A 27,552-nucleotide genomic window follows, 5' to 3' on the forward strand; every position below is an offset into this window, starting at 1 on the left:
TGAAAACTGCTCAATCTTACAGAAACAAATAAACTCTCTTACTGAGACGGACTCATCAGGGTTGGCAGGTCTGGCATTGCAACATTAGACAACACCTAAAACATAAAAAAACCATATGTAATAATATGATTGCAAAAACCAAACACCATGAAATTAGAAAACATAAAAAATGCTGAAAATATTTCAGGTAGAAAACATTATTAGGTCCTTAAGTTCTTTCTTGCAGTCGAAATAGGTGAGTTTTAAGAGCACTCTTGAATGGGACCACTGTGTCTTAGTGTCTAAGTTCAGTGGGCAATTCATTCCACGTTGATGGGCCCTGGTATGCAAAAGAACCTCCATATGACTTCATTTTCATAGTAGGAATAATGAGTATACGATTGTGAGAAGAGGAGTGTAAGTATCTTGCTGGTGTGTATACATAGGTGTAGTCAAATAGGTATGTTGGACTGGAGTCCATCAGTGAAATGTAGTACAGGGAACAAATTTTGTGTTTGATTCCAGATTGATTGGATAGCCAGTGTAGGGTACATAGCAGGGGTGTGTGTGCTCTGATTGTGGTCCTCTAAGGATGATCCGAGCAGCAGTGTTTTGAACTTCTTTAAGTTTCAGGTTTCTGGAGATGAACCAGACAGGATTGAGTTACAATAATCCAGTCTTGAAAGTACTAATGAACACACAAGTGTTTTAGTGGCATCAGCTGAAAGATATTTGTGAATGGAGCTGATATGTCTCAGCTCAAGATATGCAGCCTTGCATATATGTTCATGATATGTTGGTGCAGTGTGAGAGTATTGTCAAGAGTAACACCTAGGTTTCGTACTGATTGTGTGAATTTAATGTTGGCGTTGCTGATATTTATTGTTTGAGATAAAGGATGTGAATAAGAAAGTCTTTTTGTTACATGTCATCCATGATTTAACATCAGAAATGTACCTCTCTACACCTTGGATGGTAGCATCAACTTCACTTGGGTGGCTAGATTTGTATATTTAGGTGTCATCAGCATACAATTGGTGAGACACTGGATGATGATCAATGACACTTGAGAGCGGCTGAGTGTATAGAATAAAGAGAACAGGTCCAAGAACAGACCCCTGTGGAACACCACAACATAGATTAACTGGGCTGGAGCGTATTCCATTTGCAGACACAATTTAAGTCCTGTTGATCAAATAGGACTTGAACCACAGTATGCAAGAAATTACTCAGTCACAAAGAGCCATAGAACCCCATGTTGTTTTTTTTTGTTGTAAGACATTTTCTGCTTGTTGTAAACTTATTTCTAACAAATTATATCACTCTTGAACTGGAGAATTTTAAGATTTATAGACCATTTTGTTTAGAGCAACAGTATAAAACTATTGTAGAGAGAAATGATCATAAGAATAACACTGCACACTAAATCAGTCTTAGAGCCAGAGGTTCAGTGGTTAGCATGCTGGACTTGCAACAAGAAGGGTGCCAGTTCAAATCTTTGCATCTAATCAGTATAGGTTGGCTGCCATGATATGTTCTTTTGCAAAGCACTTTACCCCCGTTACCTCAGTACAATATAACCTACTTGTGTTGATGTGCAATAAAACACAACTTCATCATTGTCATAGTTGTCATCATCATTGCAATTACTTTTGTCATTGATATCATTGTTAGTTTTCTCATTCTTGCTTCACCTTTCTTTAAATTTGCATATTTTTATATGTTGCTTAAAATTATGTTTTAGATTCCAAACCATCCGGCTACACCAATATATACTGTTCAACTACCAGCACCAGCAGTAGTGACACAGGAAAGGATAGCTACTCCATATGACAAGAGAATGTTAACCTTAAAGGTTTGTGATTATATAATAAGATCTCATTATTTATTATATCTTCTATGTGACAGTAGTTGTTGTTGTAGGGTTTAACGCCATTTTTCAGCACACGATAGGCTGTACTTGGTGGCCAGTATTAATAGTGGAGGAAGAACCCCGGAAAACCCCGGAAAGAACCACCGACCCACACGAAGTTCCTGGCAAGCTTTCTCACATACCCACATTGGCCGAATCTGAGACTCGAACCCATGCAGACAGAGGTGAGATGGCAGTTATCTGTAACAGAGAGCACTTTAGACCACTCGGTCACTCGGGGCCCAGATAGTAGTTGTATGCAGGATTATAAAATATTTTCCAGTCACATGTCCAGGAGAATCGAAATAGGAAAAGTCAAATTTTAACTTGTCCCATTTTTTAACATAATTTCCTTAGCAACCATTTGACTTCCATTGCAGCTCAATGGAAAATTTTGACATCAGGGGATAAAGTAAATGTATTTCACTAATAATTGATCAAAGAAAATGTCAAATTAGTTTTAACTAACCTAACCATCATTCCAGGTAAGTTTCTTGTATGGTCCTTCATCCTTCATACATCTGTGCATTATCTGTCAACACTTCCATCATTTTTCTACAAAACAGCTTCACAGAATGCAACCAGAAGTCTCTCTTGTATTAATGCCAATCCACCATTAAGTAATTAAGTATGGCCACCATTACTGAAAAAAGAAAACCCTTTAAACACTTCTAAAAAATGGCTGAACTAAAGTTAACCAAATTTAACATAAAGCATACTGGCATGAAGGACATTTAAATTTATGCAATGAATACAGATCTGTCATCAAATATAGCTGCCATTATTACAAATAGACAAATCATTAAATGATTTCTTTTTCTTTTATTTCTTTTTCTTTTATATATATATATATATATATATATATATATATATATATATATATGCACAGTGGAATCCCACTATAATGCGATAATTGGGATAAAAAGAATTGGATCACGTTAATTGCGGGGTTGCGTTAATGTGGGGTTTTACAGTATTTTACTTTTTCCAGAGAACAACTTGTTTGCACATATACGTGTATTCATGTCTGATGTATATGATGAATAGGGTATCGACACCATTTACTGTCGTGGCATGCATTTCATCCATATTGCATGTAATTCCATTGAAAAATTGCACACAGATTTACAATATTCACTAATTTAGTCCTAGATCATTGTGTCTGAATTCAACGTCTAATATATAGCATGAACAGAGTATTAACACGGTTTACTTGCCGTCTGATATTGTACCATCAGGGCATGCAATTAATCCATAATACATGTAATTCCATTGCAAAAATTACGTACATATTTAAACTATTCAATAATTCTGTCACAGATCATTTTGTGTCTGAATTCAATGGGAAAAATTAATGGCAAAATTAGGTTAACAAATACGAAGCATTTGTAGGATTCATTACATTCCAGGGACCATGATCAGTGTCTGTACAAATTTCATACTGCTAAAATTTTGTCATATGCGTTTCCATGTACATTTATTTATTGTAAATTTCCAATAATTAACGCTTGTATGCCTATACATTTGAATGACTACAGCAAGAATAATTAACAATCAACACATGCTTTCAGCATGCATATAACTTTTACTTCATATTTTGTGAATATCAAAAGAAACGTGAAAACTACTATACTAATCATTGCGCAAAAATTATTTCCACACAAAAACATGAGTTCTCCATCATCTTTGGCTACCAGACATTGCAGATGGCTTTCACATGGTGTAAGGAAGAACCCTATTGGTTTGGGTTCAGAAGGTCAAAGTTGTGACTGAATAAATAAAAATGGTTTCAACATAATAACAATAGTTCTATATCACATACCTGGACTAAACCTTGTGGATGGCTTGCATATGGGGTAAGGAAAAAACCTTTGGGGAGGGGGGCAAATAGTCAAAGGGGAAGGTCACTTGTGGAAGAACAGTGCTTTCAGTTATCTGTATAGAGGACTACTAAACAAAATGCAGATGTATATGCCCTGAGGGAAAATAAAATGTCATGGTACTAAAATGTTAATTACATTGATAGTGTTAAATATTTTTCAGTCAAACTTTAAATTTGTAGTTACAGCAGGAGGACACATAAACCAATTTTGGTTCCTGACTACCTGGGTCACTTCTGGGGGCAGGGACAACAATAAACGGGGATTTATGTTGAAGATGTTCTAATTACAGTTAAATCTGATTTAAAAGACCAGTTTTGGAAAACACGTCAGAAAATACCCTATTTTTAATGTATAAATCAGTGGTATCATATAATGCACCTGTCTAGAGACCCCATGTTTAGTTCTCATGGGGTTGATCTCAAGATGGGTTTGATGATGATTATTATTATTATTATTATTATTATTATTGAATGAACCATTCTGGTATCTCATTGCAGGTGGGAACAATTATTACAGTGACAAAAATGAGTAGTAATGGACAGTGGGAAGGTGAAATAAATGGAATATCTGGAATATTCCCATTCACACATGTCAGAATTTTAACACCGGAAGAATGTGAAAAACTTAAGCAGAATGCCAGCTGAAATGTAATCTTTGCAAAGTTGCCATCATGATGTGTTGTGACTACCTGACATCCATCATCTTAACAGATTCCATACTGATTCAGAAATTGCTAGAGAAACCAATTAAATCGGAAGAAGATTAGTACGGATCATTCATGCCACCATTTGGAACATTCTCATCTCTGTCCGCAGAGACTTGTATATACTTTTATAAAGGTACAATGTGGTTATCATAGGAATGGGGTGGAAATACATATAGCAAATCATATGAATTTGGTGGGAAACCATACAACATAATATGCAAATTAAAGATCCATACATAATGAATGAAAGACATAGAAATAGACAATTGACATGGTTTCACTTTTGCTATATCACCTGCAAATTAAATTATTCTTGCTACTTCTGCATCTTTTGACAGCAAATCTGATCAAATTGTTCACTGTTAATAGACTTTCTTATTGCAGACATTGCTGTTTGATGATAAATCATCAAATTCCTGTTGCATTAAAATGTTATCATGAGTTAATAACAACTGTAGACATGAAGATGGTTCCTAATGGCCACTGTTTACATCCAAGGCCACTTTCTTGTATGCAGTGTAAAAATGCTGAGGATATTGCGATTTGTGTGCCACCAGTCAATAAGATACATCAAAATGTGGAAATATCCAAGATGAAAAAATATGTAAAGGACAATCACTCGCTGTCGATATCATGGATAGAGGTTGCGTCAGAATTAGAGAAGATTCACAGACAGAGTCTACAAAAATAATATAGGCATTCAGGATCTTCAGCAGATTATTTTTTTCTATGGTATTTCCATGACCTGTCAGAAAACAGTCAGGCATTAATTCAAACGAATTTTGGTAACCTTGTATCAATAACTCAAATTCATCATTCAGATACCGTGGAAACTTCTTGTTAAAGATTGTTTTGGGAGAGAGAATGTTGACCAGTTTTGTGTGCTAATCTGTTTTAATGGTAATGTGCCATTTGTGAGGTATATATATCATAATCTTTAAAAAGAACTAATTATTTAACATGTACATTGATGCACATATGTTTGCTTTTAAGGTGCTTATCAATTTCAGAGAAAACATATAGTTCATCAAGATGGAAAATTTTTATCCATTTATTTCAAAATGAATTTTCAAGCTCATTTCAGAACAATGTCACTTGTAGTCATGAAATTTTAATTGGAATGAATGTAAGACTTTCTTTTATCTGGCAATATTTTTCTAGAAAATGTTTGTAAACAGAACTATCAGAGACAGTGATAGAATTAATTCACAGCATTTTTCTATTTTTACAGTATAGAAATAATTTCTTCATTCCAATTACTTCTCCCTATTTGGTCATTAAGAATGCATAAGGATTTTCTGTGGACACGTTTGATGCAATCATCCAAAATAGTTGTCATGTTACATAGGTCATGGTAATTTTCTTGAGGCTTTATACGTTGAATAGTGTTAGTTACTTTAAGTCCACACAAATTGGTAATCATAATGTGTGTGTGTGTGTGTATGTGTGTGTGTGTGTGTGTATATATATATATATATATATATATATATATATATATATATATATATATATATATTGCAAATTTTTTTTTATATCATTTTCCAAACAAACGATTCTAAGATGACATGTGGCCCCAGGCAGCTGAGGGGTCTAACGCCCTTGCCTTTACAGATCACACACATCTCACCTCAGTCCACATGTGTTCAGGTCTTGGCTTGGCCAATGTGGTTATGTGAGAAAGCTTGCCAGTAACTTTCTGTGAGTCAGTGGTTCTTTCCTCAAACAGATACACTGGTGGCCATGTGCTGAAACTTAGCATTAAACTGCAAAAGTCCCAAATTGAAGATGACAGATATGTCACAGTGTTTTTTCTAACATCATCTAATGAAGCAGCTGTTTTCATTAATAATATTAAAACTGTATTCCCTGGTACATGGTTTCTTCTTGAGGTATAAAACATGTTCAGCTAGTTGTATTGATATGCAATCTACATATCCCTACAATCTCATCTGAGATGGATTTCAACCACTTCAGAAAATGTTGAGGTGGTTTGAATACCTGTTTTGCACAGTTCTGTAATTCATACTAATACATTATGTATGTAATTATAGCTTATAAATTATCTGAAACAAACATTTATATGGGATCATGTATAATACAATAAGCAAATGTAATGTTTTGTTCATTGAGGATTTCTCTCACACATTTGTACTTTGAAAAAGTTCTGCTGTTAATTTAGAATTTGATGCCATTATTGTTTGATGGATTAAATTAAAATCGGCACTTCATTTTAACATGCACTATTTGGATATTCATTTCTTGATTGCAGAGTAATAGAATAATTTCTTCTCTGGCAATAACAGCTTAATTGTCAAATTCATGATGGAACTAAAGCTGTTTGGGTCATATACGGGGGAGATTTATCATAATTAATTGTTCCACCTTACACAGACATAAACCAGATGTGATGTGATTTTGATTTTTAACGTAGCTTTAACAATTTTTCAGTCATATCGCTACGATGTCTGCAATGTGGCAGTTTATAGTGATGTCTAGCACTGGGGCATCATGCTGCAGACATGTAGCATGATGTCCCACCCAGTCACATTATCCTGACACCAGGCCGACCAGTCCTAACACTAACCTCTTAATGCTGAACGCCAAGCGAGGCAGCTGTTAGTACCATTTTTTAAGTCTCTGGTATGACTCGGCCAGGGATCGAACCCACGACCTCCCGCATCTGAGGCGGACACTCTAACCACTAGGCCACCGGAGCGGTACGCATAAACCAGAAGAACATTAGTTGATTGCAAGATCAAAAATATTAACATATTAGGATATGAGTGTGTACATAAATAGCTAAAGACACAAAAAACTTTTGGCTTAATGTTTTATTGTCTTGAAAGTTTTTAATTGAATTTACCTCAAATGGGAGACAAAATTGTCCAAGAATTTGTGGATGAAGACGTATACCCTTCATGTACAAGAAATGAACTGAACAAAATATTATATTTATTTAAAAATGATTTTCTTATATACCAAGTCATTTATTTTTATTTGAAAGCTTTTGATCAAAGAACAGCATACGTACATATCTTCTTCCTTTTCAGAATGTTATTCAGAATATGAATTGTGTGGAAAATTAAACCTAAAACTGAATACATGCATGTATGCTGGACCTTTTGTACTTCCACATTTGATAATTCTTCTTCATAGTAAAAAAGACTTCTGGAGATTACTTTTCAGCTCGGGTGTTTCACTGATATGTGATAAAAGTTGGCATGAATACTTTACATGTGACTGTTTGCCAAAATAAAGTGTTTAAAGTAACCAGAAAAAATTCAAATTACAATAGTTTCAATATCGTGTGATACTGGTAAGTGTACTGTTTGCATTGGATCACCAGAAATGATATTGCATTTGTTTTGGGAACATAATATTGGTTAATAGTATATGGCATGACGTTTTCCATTAGAACCAAGCTGTGCAAAACATATCACTTACTCTCATGCCAGAATGGTTTTATTTGGTACAAATGTATGGGATTGGTAGGAAAAACCTATTTTATTAGCTCTATGAATAGCTTGTGGGATGGACTGTTGTCCGGTGTCTATCCATCCATTAGCACAACTTTCATCACTACTCCTCCTGAATTACTTGGAAGATTGCCATGAAAATTTACACACACATTTCATCCCATGATCAAGGTGGTACTTATGAAAATGGTGCTGCTCAGACATGATATGATAATTTGGGAAACAATGCTTCTTTCCAAATATAGTTGACATTTGTATTTAATATACTCTACCAGTTTATGTACACAAATTTTTAGATGCAGTATACATTGTAACATAAATTTTCAATATTTGATTACCATATACAGAAACAGAAATCACTTACTCTCTCTTTCATACATCTTTCTTTTATTCTAGCTTGTTTGTATTTTTTTACATCACTAAACTACTTGTAATATTCAGAATCAATATTGGTAATTTCTGTATGTAATAAATTTAAGGGAGATGACAATAATGTTTTGATAACATTTGGTCCAAACTCAGTATCATTTTGTCCAAGAAATAAAATGTTATTTTTGGGTTCCACTATGTCCATCAATCTTATGGAGCATCTTCATTCGCTTTACCTGTGACCAATCGCTGGGCAACTGAATGACTGAATGCACTGTTATATAGTACATGTAAATGTGAGAGATAACATTAACAAGGTTCCACATAATAGAATAATCTGTTGATAATTTATAAAGACTTTAAGCTTGATAATTCCAAACTGCTTGATTCAATTTAGCACAGATTTTGAAGTAATCTTACTGTTGAGTCCACCAAGATGGAAACTTACAATTGGGATCACTTTGGCATGCATGTCTATCAATATGTCAATGTCAAGTCATACCCTAGGTAACTTTGGCATGCATGTCTGTCTATATGTCAATGTCAAGTCATGCCCTAGGTCACTTTGGCATGCATGTCTATCAATATGTCAATATCAAGTCATACCCTATGTCACTTTGGCATGCATGTCTATCAATATGTCAATGTCAGGTCATACCCTATGTCACTTTGGTATGCATGGCTGTCTATATGTCAGTATGTCTTGTCATACCTTAGGTCACTTTGGCATGCATTGCTGTCTATAGGTTAATATGTCAAGTCATGCCATAAGTCACTGTGGCATGCATGTTTTTCCAAATGTCAATATATCAAGTCATGCCATGAGTTAGAGTGGTCCAACATATCTACACTATGGACCACATGGAACAAAAAATGTTAATTTTGTGGGCCATGTGTATATATATATATATATATATATATATATATATATATATATATATATATATATATATATATATATAACTGATCTTTTGTATGAGCAAGGGACTGTAGTTTGGAGCATTCTGCCCTAGATTAAGGCCATTGTTAAAGTAGTTTTTGAGATTAATAGTGTGTTTACTTTCTAGCTAAATTAAATGTGAATATCTTGTTTTTAATAAAGGAAATAAATCTCTACAAATTATGTAATGTGTCTGCAGTAAAGACTTTTTCCTATCCAATGGAATGTGTGTAAATAGTACAGGTAAATATACTGGAGTTAATAATTCAGTTCATGGGTGAGACATTGTTCCAAAGAACTCTTATTTAGTTCTTGTGGCATGTATTGGAATTAATAATTCAGTTCATGGGTGAGAAATTGTTCCGAAGAACCCTTGTTTAGTTCTAATGGCAAATACTGGAATTAATCACTCAGTTCATAAGTGAAATTTTTTTCCAAAGAACCTTTGTTTAGTTCTAGTGGCATATACTTGAATTAATAATTAATTTCATAGGTGAGACATTGTTCCAAAGAACCCTTGTTTAGTTCTAGCGGCATATACTTGAATTAATAATTAATTTCATAGGTGAGACATTGTTCCAAAGGACCTTTGTTTAGTTCTAGTGGCATATACTTGAATTAATAATCCATTTCATAGGTGAGACATTGTTCCCTTGTTTAGTTCAACTATCATGTATCAGAAGATGCTTTTTTTTTCTTTTCATTCTTGTGGGTTCAACTTATTGTTTATACAGAACAATCATATTTTTTGCAAAATATTTTTTGAAGTTTCTATTTATGTTCATTAAAGAGGGATATAAATGTATGTTTTTTTCTAAAATGATTACATACAGCAGTTTTGTCCTACATGTTGTATTCCTGGAATGTATTTTATTTTCATTTAATGTTCCTTTAAGTGGACCTTCATGTTTCATTCAGAAATCACTGGATATATTGTATTTCAAGTTGAAACCAGCATATCACAACCACCTACCTGATGGCTGCAGTGTTGTGTTTTTGTACATGTTGCACAGTTTATCGTGCTATAAATTAGACATGGAGTGACCAAGCAACATCATTAGGGCTTTAATCAGTAAAGTTAACGGAGTTTATAGTAATCACAATTCATCCATCAATCTGTCAGGAAGTTGGATTCCACAAGGTTACAGAGACTTGTTGAAATTTTTAAAAATTTGATATATTGGTGAGCTCTCAAAAGATTTTGATTTTCTTCCCTTCCATGTTATTAAGAAGAGTTTATTTGTTACATTTCTTTTAGCTGTATTGGTCAGAGACCAGAAGAGCTTGTGTGATCATCATCCATCATCCATCCTCAGTCCATCTGTTTGTTAGTATAAGTTCTTTATCACTTCTCCTTCAAAACTACATTGAGGATTGCCATGAAACTTTACACAGACATTCATATCGTGGTATACTTGGTCCTGAATGAAAATGGTGCTCAGACATCCAGTATGGCCACTAAAATTTCCATCTTGAAAATGTTGTTTTTATGCCTACTGAATGGATAGTGATTTATCAACAACATGTGGGTTTCACTAAAAGACTTATTTTGATATCTAGTTGGTTCTGAATGAAACTGGTGCTGATATAGATGTCCATTATGGCCTTCATGGCAGCCATCTTGAAAAAAATTGTATTCTTACACCTAAGTAAAAAGTTGTATCAGTATGGAGTTTTCGCCCCCAAAGACTTTGTATGATTTTAGTCTTAAAGGAAAATGATGGTGGTTAGACTTTCAGTATCATCGTCACAGTGACTTTCTTCACAATCTTGTTATTCTTTCTGAATGGAAAGACATTACATCAACATGAGGTTTTCAGTAAAGGATTTGTTATTTCGTCTTATTAGTCATAGTCGTGATGTATGATATGGCCCCCACATCGACTATATTTATCATCTTGTTGCTACTCCTCCTATCGACATTGGGTTTTCTCCACAAGACTTCATTCATATTATGTCTAGTTGCTAATCTGACCTCCACCTATGGCGACCACAGTAGCCATCTTTAAAATAGCATTATCGCTACTCCTTCTAAACGGAATGTCATATTGACATGACATTTCACTTGCTTGATCAAATGAAAATTGTGCAGATCTGGCATCTAATATAACCACCATGGCACTCAAATTCAAAATTATTATCGCTACTTACCCTAACTTGAAAGTCTTGCTGACATGGAGGGGCATCATGTGGTCATCTGGTCTAATGCTCCAGTAGCTTCCCTGTTTTCGTGTTTCTTCCCAGATTCTTCCTCCATCATATACACTAGCCACCATGCATAGCCTATCATGAACTGAAAAATGGAAATGAACACTATATAAAAATATGTCAACATAAGTTTTCACCAGATGACATGGTGTCTATTTGGTCCTACATGAAAATGAAGCTGATCTGTCATCAAGTATGACCAGTATGGTGGCATCTTGAAAATCTTGTTACCATTACTGAATGGATGATTATATTCACATAATCCCCAAAAGCTTGTGCTAGTTGGTACCAAATGAAACTGGTTCTGATTTTACAGCCAATATAGCAGTGGACCATTTAGAAATCAAATTATTGCTTATTGGTTTTGATGCTCAGCAGTTAGAAAGAAGTGGTCTTATCCTGAATTCCTAAAAATTCTTTTTAATCATTGAAGCATCAGCTCCTTTGAGAAACTTTGTTCAGCTTTGCAGTTTGCATATATATATATATATAAAACACATTTTTGGACTGATAGGCATTTGCCCCATTAGAGGCAGTTGCAAGCAATCCCACATATATTCACCTCCCCCTTTCATCTTACCTTAAACTGATACATATCCATATTTTGTCTTTAATTTATGTAGTTACACTTTTAAGTCTTTTTGTATCTCAGAAATTACCCAATATGCCTAAAATCAGACATGATCCATTTCTCTTTCTATAAATTTAGCTAGAAATGCAGACATCATCTGCATATCACTGTGATGTACTAGATGATATTGTACTGCAGTGATAGTCTGCATGTAAACTATTTTTACAGCAGAACCATTTAAGTCAAAGCAGTGGAATTATTTGCTGTCACAATCAGACTTACTACTCCCTGTTTGGAGTATGCAATATTACAAAGTCAATGTTGTCAGCATACATAATTACTTAAATAGGAAATATTTTTTTTCATTTGTCTTTCTGAAAATGTCCTTACAATTTGTTGGGGATACCTTTTTACCCATGAAATCAAATGGTCTACTTCAAGCTTAATTGAGGCAGGAAACTAATTAAGTTACATTGTACCATTTACTTAAACCCCATGTCAGTCTCTCGCCTGTTGCAGAGTATAAGATAAAAGTCAGTACAAGTTGGAGTGAAAATCCAAACATGAATGTATGATTCTAATGTCAGTCTTGGGGTATTTTATAGTCTATCAAAAAAAATCAGCCCTCGCTATTACTCTTACAAATTTCATTCTGTGAAAAGGTTTTGTTTTTCAGTCATTCTGAGACTTGGGGCTTCAACCAGTTTACCTTTTATTTATAGTCTTCCAAACTGTGTACATATATTTTTCAGCATTGTCCAGAAAATTTGCTTTTTGAAAATTATTTTTGATGACGAGACCAAGTTTTGTGAGTTTTATTTTGAAATGATTGATATATTTTCATATCATTTTATGGGGTGTGATTTCTAGATTAAATTGGAAAGTGTGGTACATTTGTATGAATTCTTTAAAGTTATGAGACCAGTTCTGTCAGATTTTCAAACTGAAAAAGTTTAAAAAAATGCATCTTCCAAGTGTAGTTATGGAAATTATTGTAGTCATCATTGTTAATTTTGTATACATTTGTTTCCAGCAAAGTCATTATTTGAAAAATATTGAAAATGTACTTTGTTTCTGTCTAAAACTTGGACCATTTTCTGTTTTTCCTGAATTATGTTGTCTTCTAGCATAACACAGCATAAATATATAAAGCACTGTTTAAACTAACATGATAAATAAGTTAAAATATTGATATCAAAATTTATTTTCTACACATAATTTTATGCTTTTTAAAGGTAAAATAGGTGCTGACTTTGGAAACTGAACAATGTACCTTTTCACTGTTTCAGTACACCAGTCTTGAAATCAATTAATGATGCTGATTATACATTTAACATACAAGAAATAACTGAGCAGAGTATCCGTAGGCATATTCTCAATTGTCCATTCCATTATAAAAAAAATAATTCATTTTTATCTTTGGAATTAGATTTTCCATAATCTTTAGTGGCAGTTAACATGGAAACATTTGGGTTTTTTTAAAAACCAGTTGAGGGAATGGAAGAAAGAGCTTGTTTGCTTTTGAGTACAAGAAAAATGTGTGTGTGTGTGTGTATATATATATATATATATATATATATATATATATATATATATATATACACATACATACATACATATATATATATATATAGTTTTTAAACCGTTTTGGGGGGTTAACTTGCATGAAATAAATACCACCTGTTGATTTATAAGAGATGTGGAAAGTGAGAAAACTTGCAGTGTGTGTCAAGTTCAGTCAACAAATTGTATTTAACTTACAACTAGAGATAAAAACCCTCACAAATTCCACATGTATGCTTGTACTTTGACACTAATTTTCCTGCCTCCCAGTTGCTTTCACAATCACCAAACCTTCAGTGTCATTTAATTGTCTGTGTGAAATATACCAGATATAATTACCAAGTCTTGTGGTTCTTTCCTAGTTTGGACTTAATCCTAGACTTTTGGTTGAACATGAAGAACACAAAATCACTCTTTGGTTACTGTAAACTAATATGTAGGCTAGCTAACACTTTCCTCACTTTTTGTTTTTAAAAAATTAAAATTAACTTTATTTCAACAGTATATGCCTCCATCCCATATTACAAAATTCTGCTTATGATATGCTCAGTTGGAATGCCACATTTTAGTTAATATGGTGAGATTTAAATTCTTGATATACTTATTTCCGAATAAAAGAGCCTCTCCCCTTGCAAACGATCTGTACAAGTAGTGTTTTAAATTTTAGGGTCATACATCACTGCAAGACATAAGCATATGATTTTAATAGAACACAATATCTCAGTTTCTTTTATTCTTTTAGTTACTTGTAACAAATAGGAATTCAAATGTGTAGTTCTTAGCTTTACTATATCGTAGACCAAAAGAGTTTATAGGATGGACCAATGTCCATCATTCATCCATCTATTGGCACAAGTTTGTTATCGTTACTCCTCCTAAACTGCTTGGATAATTGCAATGCTGTACTTGTTAAATAAGGCTGTGATTTTTACTCCAATTCCATGCTTGATGTGAACATTTTCACATAATCAAATTGTAATGTACAGTATTATTGGATATTAAATAGGTAATGTGATAAATGGATGAATATGTAATTAACAGTACGAATTTGTTCAATGATTTTAGGACTTCGATGAATTGTGTTTGGTCAGATGCATATTTGTAATGAGTTTTAACTCTCGTAATAATGGGCATTGAATTGTATGTGAGGATCTTAGAAGAAGATATAACTATCATTTTTCTTCGTTACCCTGACCTCTGTAGCTGAGTGTGTGTACAAAATAATTACAGAACTGCACTATTGAATCTAATGATATGGGCAAGGACTATATATATGCATAGAAGAAATAATTAAAATTTGGGCCTTTTTGTAAAATTTCAGGTCTGGGTTTAATTTTTTCACAATATTATACTGAATAAGTATGTACTGCATACTGTGCAATGCCTGCAATCAACTTATATACTCACCTATAAGTCAAGTCAAACTGCAAACAACAGAGATCCTGATCTGCTTGCACATTTTGTGACAGCAGATCTGGGTCTGTGTGGTTTGCAGTTGGGCTCGACTTACAAGTGAGTATATATGGTATATCAAGAGTATTAAAATTTTTGCCCACAAAATGTTAGTACCAGAAGTTGTGAGGTCTAAGGGGTATGGGTCCAAATCTAATAGTCAAGGATTTGAATTAAGTATTGTTCCCAGCATTGATTCTCCTGTTGCATCATCCTTATAATATTGCACTTTATATGGTCAGATCTTTATTTGTACATTTTGAAATACTTGTATGTTATAGCATGAAAGCATGTCTTTGATAGACATTGCTGTACTGAGTAATGCTCTCATGCTGTTATTTAATGCATAGAGAAATGTTTATCTTTTATCTTCTTGCTTGTTGTCACTTCTAAAGAAAATTGTTGTACAATTTTTAATGCACTTGTAACTTTTTATGTTAATGACTGTGCTTTAGTTGATTGCATGCTTCATTGCCTCTATATCTAATTATAGTTTTGTGTAAGTAATGTTAACTTTCCAGCATAAGGGAATTAAATCTTACTTGGCTCACTTATTTTCTCCACACTGCATATTCATATAAATATCTTCATGTGTGCATATTGATCTGTAATAGATTTGATCTATTTTATATTTGTACATATTCAGTGAAACTAAGTAGAACCAGCTGCTATGTGACCCAGCTTTCTCTAGTCACATATATTGGCCCAAAGAAATCTGTTCGAATACAGATGAAGCCTCTTTAGACTGACCACCTGAATGAAACAGCCATAACTTTTGAACCTCTATCAATGCCATGTTAAAGTTGTAATGAGCATGTGAGATGCAAAGCCAACATCACAAAAGTTATTTGTTCCAATTATCAGATAATGTTGGTGTGAACTCTTAAGGAATAATTTCCTGTCCTTCGAATTCCCATTCCAAGTTAATGTGGGTGGGGATCTCACCAGAAATCTCTAAAAATAAGCACAGAATTCTGATTTATGAAATTTGTAATTATTGATCAAAGGACTTGTACATACATGTAAATCGGGATTGAATCAGGAGCTTTCTGTTTTATTATAGATAGGAAATTTAGCAAAGAAGATAATAAACTATTTTGAAAACTAGTCATGTTCATCTTTTGTTTCAACTCCTACTCTTAATTGTTATTCTTGCATTACTTTCTTATCAGCTTTCAGCTTGATGTGATGGGGTTCTTGATATTGCCATCAAATGGAGCACGTCAAATTTATTTAAGAATATAAACTTTATTTATTGATAGATATTTTTTCATTCTTAAGTTATGTGCTCATGTATATGCTATTCTCTTGATCAGCTTGTATAAGAATTACAGTTGGCTATTGCTTCTTCTCCTAAACCATGGGTAGGATGGTAAGGAAACTTGACACATTCATATTGAGCTCATGGTGTGCCTGAATGAAAATAGTCAGTATGGTTGTCGATAATGCCATCTTAAAGTCCTTGTTATTACTATTTCTCCTACACTGCTTGGAAGACAATAATGGAACTTGACGTGTGGTGGCCCCTTTTTTTTAGGTCTACCACATACGTTTGCTTATGAGTCCAACAGCCAACAAAAGAGACCCTGATCTGCAATCATAATGTGCTGGCAGATCACGTCTATATTGTTTGTTCAAATGATTACTCCCATCTGAACCTCATTATAACCACCATGGCTGCAACCTTACATCTGTTAAGCTACACTTTTGAAACTGCTAGTCATGAAACTTGATATGCACAGGTCATGAGATTTCATTTTATATCAATGAAAATGATGCCCCTCCAGCATTTAATTTGGTTACCGTGGAGGCCATCTTGAGAATCGTGTTACTGCTACTACTGCTAAATGGCCAGGGATTATGGTCACAAAACTAAAAAAGGACATTTTTAGCACACCACAACAGAGTAGAGGTTAGTAATTTTACTACCTGAAGGAGCCATGTCTGCATTGACATCTGCACAGATTAAAGCATATACATATGTACATCCTAACTGAATGTCAACATTTCTTTCATCCCAAGTCCTAAGCAACAGCTTTGCATCACATTTTCCCCAGGGGATGAGAGAAATTTGTACATAGTAGTTTACATTTTTAGTAAAGTTTTTAAATTTAGCTTGGATTTTTTCACAATGTACAATTTTATACATGAAATCATAAAATATGAAGGGACACACCTTGGGTCTTATTTCAATTTTGTAGTTTCAGTTTATTTCTCAAGGTCTGTTCATGATTAATCAACAGACTATATGATTGTATATATCGCAGTAACACACCCTTCCCAGAAAGGAAGGTCACAGTGACCAGCATCTTGGGGTATACGGGCTCTTGGTAGAGATAGTACCTTTGTTGTCTGGCAGCTGAATTCTCGGAGTGGACAGACGTACTGGTCCACCGCTTCAGCTGGCAGGTTAAACGACATCGAGGGAGTGATGTTAACACTTCATCACTAGGCTATGAACTTCTACAGGGGAGTCACTGGCTATGGTGGAAGGTCTCTACAGATCAACGGTCAAGTGTTTGGGACCAGGGAACACCATATGTATTAGTGGATTGTGGCTGTGGCCAACCAGCTATGGTATGAAATAGCAGGAAAGGCAGACTTCTTCAACCATGTTTGGCCATCTGCCTAGGAGAGAAAAACTCTGATATAAAGCCTATGGCCTGAGGACTTCGCTGGCTTGCTGAGCCATGGCAGATGAACCCCAGCTTTAAAGGATGGGGCCAGTTTGCGCAGACTGCTCTCCACCAAAAAGCTCCATTGTGCAGGCATGAAGGCAGTGTCTACTGTTTATGTTTGACTCTATCAAGCCCTGCAGTGATGGGAAAGGGGCGAAAACGGCAGGTGAAAGATGTTACTTGAAGCCGCAGTCCCAATCCTACATGCAGGCGACTCAGGCCTTTGGCCGTATGGTGTTGATCTGGAAACGACACTATCACCAGGCAGCAGCCTGAGTGACCAAGCAGCCTTATCTAGGGACAACACTGCTTGCTCCACATGGAGAGGGGCCTAGAAAAGATGGTCTAACCAAAGCTCGTTTCTATACACACCACCCCACCCCCCGCAGTTGGCCTGGTGCAGCCAACGAGCATCTTCCAACGCAGTCAAAAGATAACAGAAACAACAACGCATGCCCCACCTGCATCAAATCATGGGAAAAGACTAAAACTGGCTTGTTGGAACATCAGAACAATGCTAGACTCAACAGACCAGAACGATGCTCTGCCTTAATTGCACACGAACTCTCTCGCCTTTGTGTTGACATTGCTGCACTTTGCGAAGTCCGCCTTTCAGAGGAGAGAAGTCAGAGAACTCGGCGCTGGATACACCCTCTACTGGTCAGGAAAACACAGACTGAAAAACGACTTTCAGGAGTCGATTTCATGGTCAAGTACTCAATCACCACCAAGTTAACAACCCCCCCCCCCCACTGGTCATACCGACCGCATCATGGCCATGATGTTCCCGTTAGGGAACCAACAACACGCCACACTCTTCAGTGTATATGATCCAACACTCCAGGCAGATCCTTCTGAAAAGGATAAATTCTACGCTGACCTGCGTAGACTTCTCAAGAGCGTCCGAATAATCATCCTCGGAGATTTCAATGCCAGAGTGGGTCGAGACTCAGAAGCCTGGAAAGCCGTTCTTGGGAAACATGGCGTGGGTGGCTGTAATGACAATGGGCTCTTGCTTCTTGAATTTTGTGCAGAATTACAGCTCACCATCACAAACAGTATTCCAGCAGAAAGACGGCCTGAAAACCACCTGAATGCATCCTAGATCAAAACACTGAGACCTTATCGATTACATCATAGTACGCCAGAGGGACTTAAACGACGTCCTTCATACCAGAGTGATGCGCAGTGCAGAGTGCCACACAGATCATCGTCTTGTCCGATGCAAGCTCGACTTCCACTTCAAGCTCAGTCCCAGACAACAAGGAGGTCCCCCGTAAAGGAAGCTCCAGATCAAAAACCTTTTGTGTGCAGATGTCAAGGCAGATTTTCAAAAGAGCCTGCAGTCTAGACTTCAAGAACGTAATTTTCCGCCAGATCTACCACCGGAAAAGATATGGATTCACATCAAGGCTGCATTCTGCAAACCTCAGAAGAAATCCTTGGATTCACCACTAAGAAAAACAGAGAGTGGTTTGAAGAAAGCAACAAAGAAATCCAAGAACTGCTTGCCAAAAAGATATCAGCGTACCAAGCCCACTTCGCTCAACCATACTGTGCACAGAAGAAAGCAACCTTCCACCTTATTTTCAGCTCCCTCCATTGCAGTCTCCGAGACATACGAAATGAATGGTGGACAAAGCTTGCACAATGAACCCAGCTGTACACTGACACTGGTGACTACAAAGAGTTTCTATGAAGCGTTGAAATCAGCATATGGTCCTTCCTTCCAAATACAGAGCCCCCTACGGAGTGCAGATGGCCAAGAGCTACTCACTGATAGGGAATCTATCCTGAACCGCTGGTCAGAGCACTTACACACCCTCTTCAGCACTAGCCGTATAGTCCATGAGGCAGCTATTGATCGCATCCCACAATAGCCACCAAAGATGGAACTCGATGAGGCACCCACACTGCAAGAGACTGTAAAAGCCACAAAACAGCTGAGGACTGCAGAAAAAGATGGTATCCCACCAGATATATGGAAGAGAGGAGGCCCAGTATTGCACACCAAAATACACGAGTTCTTCGTTTGCTGATGGGAGCGAGGGAAACATCTACAAGACCTCCGAGATGCGGGGGTGGGAGTCTGACTACTCAAACTACCGTGGGATAACTCTGCTCTCCATTACAGGCAAAATTCTTGCTAGAGTGTTGCTGTACATGCTGGTGCCCACCATTGCAGAAGAACATGCTCCAGAAAGACAATGTGGCTTCAGAGCCAATAGGGGCACAAATGACATGGTGTTCGTCCTGAGACAGATTCAGGAGAACGTCGAGAACAAAACAATGGACTGTACATCACATTTGTGGACCTGATGAAGGCATTTTACAGGGTGAGCAGAGCTGGACTGTGGAAAATCCATGAAAAGCTCGGTTGGCCTCCAAAGTTCCTTAACATGGTCATCCAACTACATGAAGACCATCTTGATAAGGTCAGAAACAATAACGACCTGTCACAGGCCTTCTCCCATTGTAAATGGCGTGAAACAGGGCTGCGTTTTAGCGCCCACACTGTTCTTAATCTTCTTCAGCATGATGCTCCAAAAAGCAACAGAAGACCTTGATGACAAAGATGGCATCTATATCCGATTTCGTACTGATGGCAACCTATTCAACTTAAGGCGACTTCAGGCCCACACCATGACCTTGGAAAAACTGATTAGAGAACGTCTCTTAGCAGACGACGCCACCATTGTTGCCCACACGAAAGCCGCCTTGCATCGCGTAACATCCTGGTTTGCAGAAGCTTGCCAGCTCTTTGGACTTGAGGTCAGCCTAAAGAAAACTGAGATAATTCACCAGCCTGCTCCCAAGGAAGAGTACCGGCCACCAAGCATCTTCATTGACCAGCTGAATGCAGTCCACCAGTTCACCTACTTGGGCTGTGTGATATCCTCTGATGCCAAGCTCGACAAAGAAATAGACAACAGACTGGCCAAGGCAAACATCGCCTTCGGCAGACTCTATAAATGGGTGTGGTACAATGCCAGTCTCAATAGAGATACAAACATCAGCGTCTACTGAGCTGTCGTACTGACCACCCTCATATATGGAGCCGAATCTTGGGTCACCTACAGCCGCCACCTCAGTCTTCTTGAACGCTTCCATCAGTACTGACTCCGCACCATCCTCAACATCCACTGGAGTGACTTCATCAACAACACTGAAATCCTCAACCAAGCAGGGATCACCAGCAGGCCACGCTCATGAAGACAGAGCTACGCTGGGCAGGGCACGTGCCCAGGATGGAAGATCATCACCTGACAAAGATTGCACTGTATGGTGAGCTGTTCACTAGCCACCATGATAGAGGGGCACCTCGAAAAAGATATAAAGACTCCTTGAAAAAGACGCTCACCACCAGTGGCATCGACCTCCCCCAATGGGCATTACAAGCTGCTGACCGTGAAAGATGACGACGTACAGTTCACCGGGCCACTGCCACCTTTGAACAAAACAGACGGGCCAGCTTGGAGGAAAAAAGATGGCGAAGAAACAACCGGGAACCATCGGCAGCACCTACCTCAACCCAGACATTCCTCTGCAGCCTCTGTGGACGGACGTGCCTGTCACGTATTGGGGTCGTCAGTCATCAGCACGCGTGCAATAGACGTGGACATCCCCCTTCCTAAATCTTTGCAAGCAAAGTCAAGCCAACTATATATATATATATATATATATATATATATATATATATACTATTATTTAAGGTGGGTCGTGGGCAGTTTTGTCGTCCTCAGACGGTTTCGTGGGCAGATAAAAGTTCGTGGGCAGATTTCCATCTGCCCACGAAGCACGTCGTCCTTTTCTGCACTCTTGCCACAAATATCAATAAAATAAATGCATATTTACGCTGCTGAATGTTAAATATTCGATAAATATTCATCTGCAAAATAAATAATTGCCTTTTTACCTATTTATTTCCATTTTTTCATTAATGAATTGAATTGAATAGCACAACTTGAGTTACCTCCCATTATGTACTAGTATATATTGCACCTTAAAAATAGATTGACCCGGAAGTAGTATGTTTCAAATTTACTGCCCATGATGACAGGGGGTCGTTACAAAGAAAATCAAGGGATGGGGTTCTAACCTGTAACAATATAATATGTTAATAGTGTTACAGGTTAGAACCCAAATCTGTTGATTTTCTTTGTAACGAGCCACTATGCCCGTGATTATTATTGTGAGAGATCAAAACTGCCCGGGAACCAGGATGTGGAGTGAATAATCTGCCAATGTCGCCAACAAGCACCATACATATATACTATTTATTTTGATATCTAAGAAGTTTTCAATAATGCTAATTAGTAACATTATAATGAGTGAGCTGTTATATGTCTTTCGAAATACCTCTATTCACTATTGCTGGTCTTGAGCCCAAACTAAGAGGATTGTGGCTGTCATTAGAAATACAAGTGATACCATTTATTTAAATACAGGCTTAGTAAGTTCATAACTTCACTTAAGTTCATATTATATGCTGCTGCATTTTCTTCTCTCAGTCTACCATTAACAACGACAACAAAAGAAAAATGGTGTTTACTCAGAATTTGTTCCTATATTTATCAAAAAATTTGTTTTGGAACAGATATTTTGTTGGAAAAGCTGAAAGAATAAAATTGGGGGAAAATCATGATGGTATAATAATACAATTGTTTACTTATAATAAAAGAATACTGGATTTAGTGTACAACATCCTTGCAATAATTAAATGGCATTGTGAATATGCAGAACCCCAATTCTTTAATGTACATGTACTGTTTAAGGTACAAAACTGTTTTGCATACTTCATAACTTATTTCTCTAATAGTGCAAATAATAGGAGACAGAAGACATTTAGAAAGAATTAATTTGTCAAAATAAGTTAAATATCAAGATTAGTTTAATGGACGTTTGAAAATTTACTATTAAAGTAAAATTGCCTTTTTTTGAGAGAAAAATCCTAATAGTAATACACGTAATTTTATTTAAATTAGCAGTAATGTAGAGGATGCTGATTTATTTATGAAATATACCATAAACGTGTGTTTCATGTTCATTACTCCAAAGTAAAATACCCAAGAACCACCTCAGAAAATCAGTAATGACATATTCACGTAAAACACAAAACACAATTCTAAAAAAGTGATGGAGATGCAGTTATCAGCTGTGAGTCACATAGCTAACACATGTTGAGTAGCAGACTGGATGATTGGTATGGAACGAATTGTATTTGCCTTGTCAGAATAGTTGGTAAAGATTTTAAGAGGACTTCCTGGTTGGAAAAAAGTGAATTGGAGAAATGTATTATTTTTTTCATCGTATGTGTCCTTGTTTCACTTCATTAATAATAATGATATGACTTTTGACAAATCTTTTTGTCCGAGTGACTCAATGCTGATAAGTGTAAAAAAATGTCGAGGCTGCGACAGATGTGTCCTCTGTAGAAATGGGTGTTTATTAAACTAGGTCAAAATTAGGTAGTGTAAAAATAGGAAGTGGAACAATACACAATATGGAAAACGCTCGCTGTGGAAGACATTGGGCGGACATACAGACACATCAAGATGTATTTAATAAGATTCATACACATATTATATACTGTTGTATAGCTCTCCTTGTATGCTTCAGATTTATACTATAAACATTGAAGTTTGTGATGCCGAGACAAACGGCAATGGAAGATGCACGTATCAAGGTTATGAAGATTGTTAAATTCACAAGCGATACAGAGTCAAATATACCAAAACTTTCATATTGCATTTTCTTACATTTCTACTATCACAGATCGATTTAGACTGATGCGAAACCTATCAATTTATATCAAATTTGTCAAAATCGGGGTTTATTTACTATTGTTATGAGTTATTCACCTGTATGGAAAACGATCGTATAGGAAGACATTAGGCGAAATGACAGACAAAGGAAGATATACTTAATAAGATACATACACATACTATTTACAGTTGTACGGCTTTAATTATATGCTTTAGATATATAGCAATAGCATCGAAATATGTAGTACGATCGCAAAACGGCAATGGTAGATTCACGTAGCAAGGATATGCAGATCGGTAAAGTCGCACCCGATATTCAGTAAAAAGAACAAAACCTTCTATTTTGCATTTTCACACATGTCTATTGGCACAGATCGATTTAGTATGATTAGAAACATATCAATTAAAATCAAATTTGTCATCTGATATCAAATGTGTCAAAACCGTTGTTTTTGCGATTGTTATGACTTATTCGCCCATATGAAAAACTTTCGTATAGGTCGGATCTAGGCGCACGGACAGACAAATAAAGACGTGCTTATTAAGATATATACACACATTTTATAATATTGTATAGTTTTAATTCTATACTTCAGATCTCTAATATTAGCATCGAAGTATGTGCTACAATCACAAAACGGGAAGGGTGTATTAAAGTAGCAAGCATATGAAGATCGGTAAAGTCGCACCCGATATTCCGTAAAAAGTGGAACTTTTTTATTTTGTATTTTCACACACGTCTATTGGCACAAATCGATTTAGGCAGATGAGAACCTATATATTAATATGAAATTTGTCAAAAGCTGTGTTTGTTTACTATTGGTATAAATTATTCACCTATATGGAAACCGTTCGGATAGGAAGGCATCGGGTGCACAAACAGACATATGAAACCGTACTTAATAAGATACATACACATATTATTTAATGTTGTACATCTTAAATTATATGCTTCAAATCTATAGTATTAGCATCCAAGTATGTGCTACTATCGCAAAACGGGAAGGGTAGATGCACATATCAAGGATATGAAGATCGGTAAAGTCGCAAGCAATAATGAGTCATAAATACCAACTTTTTTGTTATTAATTTTCTCGACTTTTTTTGGCACAGATCGATTTAAACTGATGAGAAACCTATACATTGATATTATATATGTCGAAATATATGGTTGTTTAAGATTGGTACAACTAATTTACCTATATGGAAAATCTTTGTGTTGGAAGGTATTTGGCGCACGGAAAGACAAATGAAGACGTACTTAATAATATATGTAAACATGTTATATGCTGTTGTTTAGCTTTAATTTTATGCTTGAAATCAGTAGTATTAGCATCGAAGTATGTTGTAACCCCCCTCCCCTTAGTACGCTACTGCAAGCAGACTTTGTTAAATGCTAAGAGACACTAATTGCTCGAAAATTATAATTTAAAAAATATTTATGTATTTATGGACTCGTATATTATAACCTTATAATGCGCCTTCATTTTCCATCAGGTAGGTCTCCAGGTCGAGTTGTCATGAAAAACAGGAACCAGTATCGTACATTCTTTACTAAGCGACTTCTCCGATGGTGCAATGTGTCTATAGAGCGTCCGCCTCGGATGCGAGGGGTCGCGTATTCAAACCCCGGCCGAATCATACTAAAGACATAAAAATGGTACTAGCAGCTGCCTCTTTTGGTGCCGATCATTAAGAGGTTAGTGTTCGGATTAGTCAGCCTGGTGTCAGGATAGTGTGACTGGGTGGGACAAGTTTGTCTTATGTCCGCTAAAATGCAAAAGCCTACTGAACCAAGTCGAACAGGTTACGTATTATACAACTTATTTTCGAGGTTTCAGCGCCCCCCCCCCCCTTAAATGCGTACATATATTATCAGTATACCTCCATGCTCAAGCCTATGCATTTGGGTTACCCCCACCCCACCCTTCTATGCGTACATACTAAATGGACGGCCCCTAACCATTCATGAGATGGTATTGATTCAAATTTACGAGTGCGATTGTGATGTACGCATTTCCCTACACAAACACGGGATGGTATTATTCAACCGTACATGTCCACAAAACTATATATATTTATAGATATATGTATACAACCATGGTACATCAATTAGGTATCTAATTACATAATGACAGTGTAGTGGTTAGCAAATTTGAGAAATATACTTTTTTATTCAGACACCATGCCAAAAGGAAAGAACTAACTTACAGTTTACGCTGAACTAAATTAAATTTACTATTTTTGTTTCCAGCATGGTCGGAATATGTTTACATGTTTCATATTAGGAAACAATTTGCATTATGGCTAAGTATATCTAAGAAGGAAATAAGATGTTCTTACAAACTCTTATTTTGTTGGTGTATTGGTTACCTCTCAACATATGAACCATTCTTTGCCATCTCACGATTATAATCCGTATGTACTTAAGCGTTGTCTCATTTGTAGTGTTAATTTTTAAATGTATACTTTGCTTGTAAAATGATCCCACTTTATATAAATGTACAAACACCGCAATCGTGATGTGCTTACAGGAATACATTCTTCTGAGTTCTACTGAAGTCAGTTATTCAGTATAATTTGTAAAACGATATGGACTGATTGATAAAAGTGACTGTTTTCTTTACTTTGGTTTGTCGCAATATTTTTCTAACACAGTACTAATATACACTGGTCACACATGACGCCCCAAAGAAGCAGTTGTAGTTAATTCTTTTTTACCTGTAGTAATGGGATTTTTACAATATATGGCTGTGGCAGATGTACGTCGATTATCAGACAATGGTCGGCTTTTGCACTATTCGCTTATTTCCCTACTTCGAGTGCGGACTGATTGACCGTTAAGCAAAATCTCAATTAATCTCTGCGATTTATGTGCAACGTACGATATTGTCCCCAGTGTTTATTTAATTCCATCATCGTTTAACAAAACTTCTTTTCTTATCCTCTCTAAATCAACTTTTGTTGACCAAAGACAATACATTTTATAAGCAAGGCAGAACGCAAAATCACATTACCCATCCACGAGTACAATGAAAATATGTAAACAAAAATAGTTAATAAAATTCCAAGGTATGTATAATATTGTAATATATTTTGGAGTATGCGCATTTGTTTACCGCTCTCCATTTTAAGGATTCCTTATATACTTGCTTGAATATGGGAAGTCGGTGCTGGGATTATAGTCTTTAGACCAAAATAATTAGCCAATTACTAGGGGCAAACGTTACGGAGTGAAGTGTAAGTGAGTTTCAAGATGACATGGTTTACTTTTGGTGAATTCAGGTAAAAGCCGCATGAGTATCCCTGTCACTCAGTAGTCCCTATTCAAATCTAATTGCGTGAATTGATCGTGTGACTCCAGGTGCAGTATTTATGACTGGAGATTGGTAAATTATACAATGGAATCAACAGAAAAGGACTGTTCCGCCGTCGGCGGGCGCCATTTATTGTTGCTGTGGTGGTAAATATGTTACAAAGTTACAGGCGAAATGAAGCTAAAAATCATGATTTAAAAGGCCTAAGGTGGCGTAGTAAAAACGGTTCCCTGTATTAGGTTGTTGAGTTGTATAGTTTCACGGCGTGAAATACTGGCGGTAAGTTACGGAAAGTTAACGAAGAGAAGCTTTGCAGTTGTGACATTGACATACAATTGGAAGTTGGGATTTGTGGTCATGTATTAATTAGAGTAACATTACTGATAGATTGGACGCGTTGGACTTTCCAGTTTGCAGAAGTAGTTGTACAGGATTCCTTTGAATCGGGGAAACCTATGACTCGTAGCGGGATTCGCGCAAGGGCTTGACATCGCTCGGTCAAGAAACCCATTTGGTTGATACAATATTTCTTGCGTGAGCATAATGCAAATGTGTATATTGGCTTGCACTGTTTGCAGCTATGATGTACGATGTTAAGATCTCAGTCGGTCAGGATATTCTTTAACAACGGTATCTTTTATCCTAACACGTCTTTCAATACGGTACCATTTACCCCTTGCAATAAAGTATATCAGTTGGAGGTTGAGGATGAACTAATCGATATTGAATTTCT

General features: G+C 36.2%; 1 protein-coding gene across 2 annotated transcripts in view; it reads left to right on the forward strand.

Annotated features, from left to right (window-relative positions):
• LOC149784935 (adapter molecule Crk-like) overlaps window positions 1-16,166 on the forward strand; it is a 53,383-nt gene extending 37,217 nt beyond the window's left edge. The window contains exons 7-9 of one of the 2 annotated variants that reach the window (XR_016425336.1): window positions 1,724-1,834; window positions 4,272-6,349; window positions 6,387-16,166. Coding sequence is in view for 1 of the 2 variants with exons in the window: in XM_089978567.1 (XP_089834693.1) it covers window positions 1,724-1,834; window positions 4,272-4,418 (258 nt within the window). In the remaining variant the exon portion in view is untranslated. Of the gene's footprint in view, window positions 1-1,723; window positions 1,835-4,271 lie in introns of both variants that reach the window. The other variant, XM_089978567.1, reaches the window with a different exon arrangement.
• The last annotated feature ends 11,386 nt before the right edge of the window (window positions 16,167-27,552 follow it).

This window comes from Sinohyriopsis cumingii, chromosome 13 (assembly GCF_028554795.1).
Source record: "Sinohyriopsis cumingii isolate HCF-2022 chromosome 13, ASM2855479v2, whole genome shotgun sequence".
Classification (NCBI taxonomy): domain Eukaryota; kingdom Metazoa; phylum Mollusca; class Bivalvia; order Unionida; family Unionidae; genus Sinohyriopsis; species Sinohyriopsis cumingii.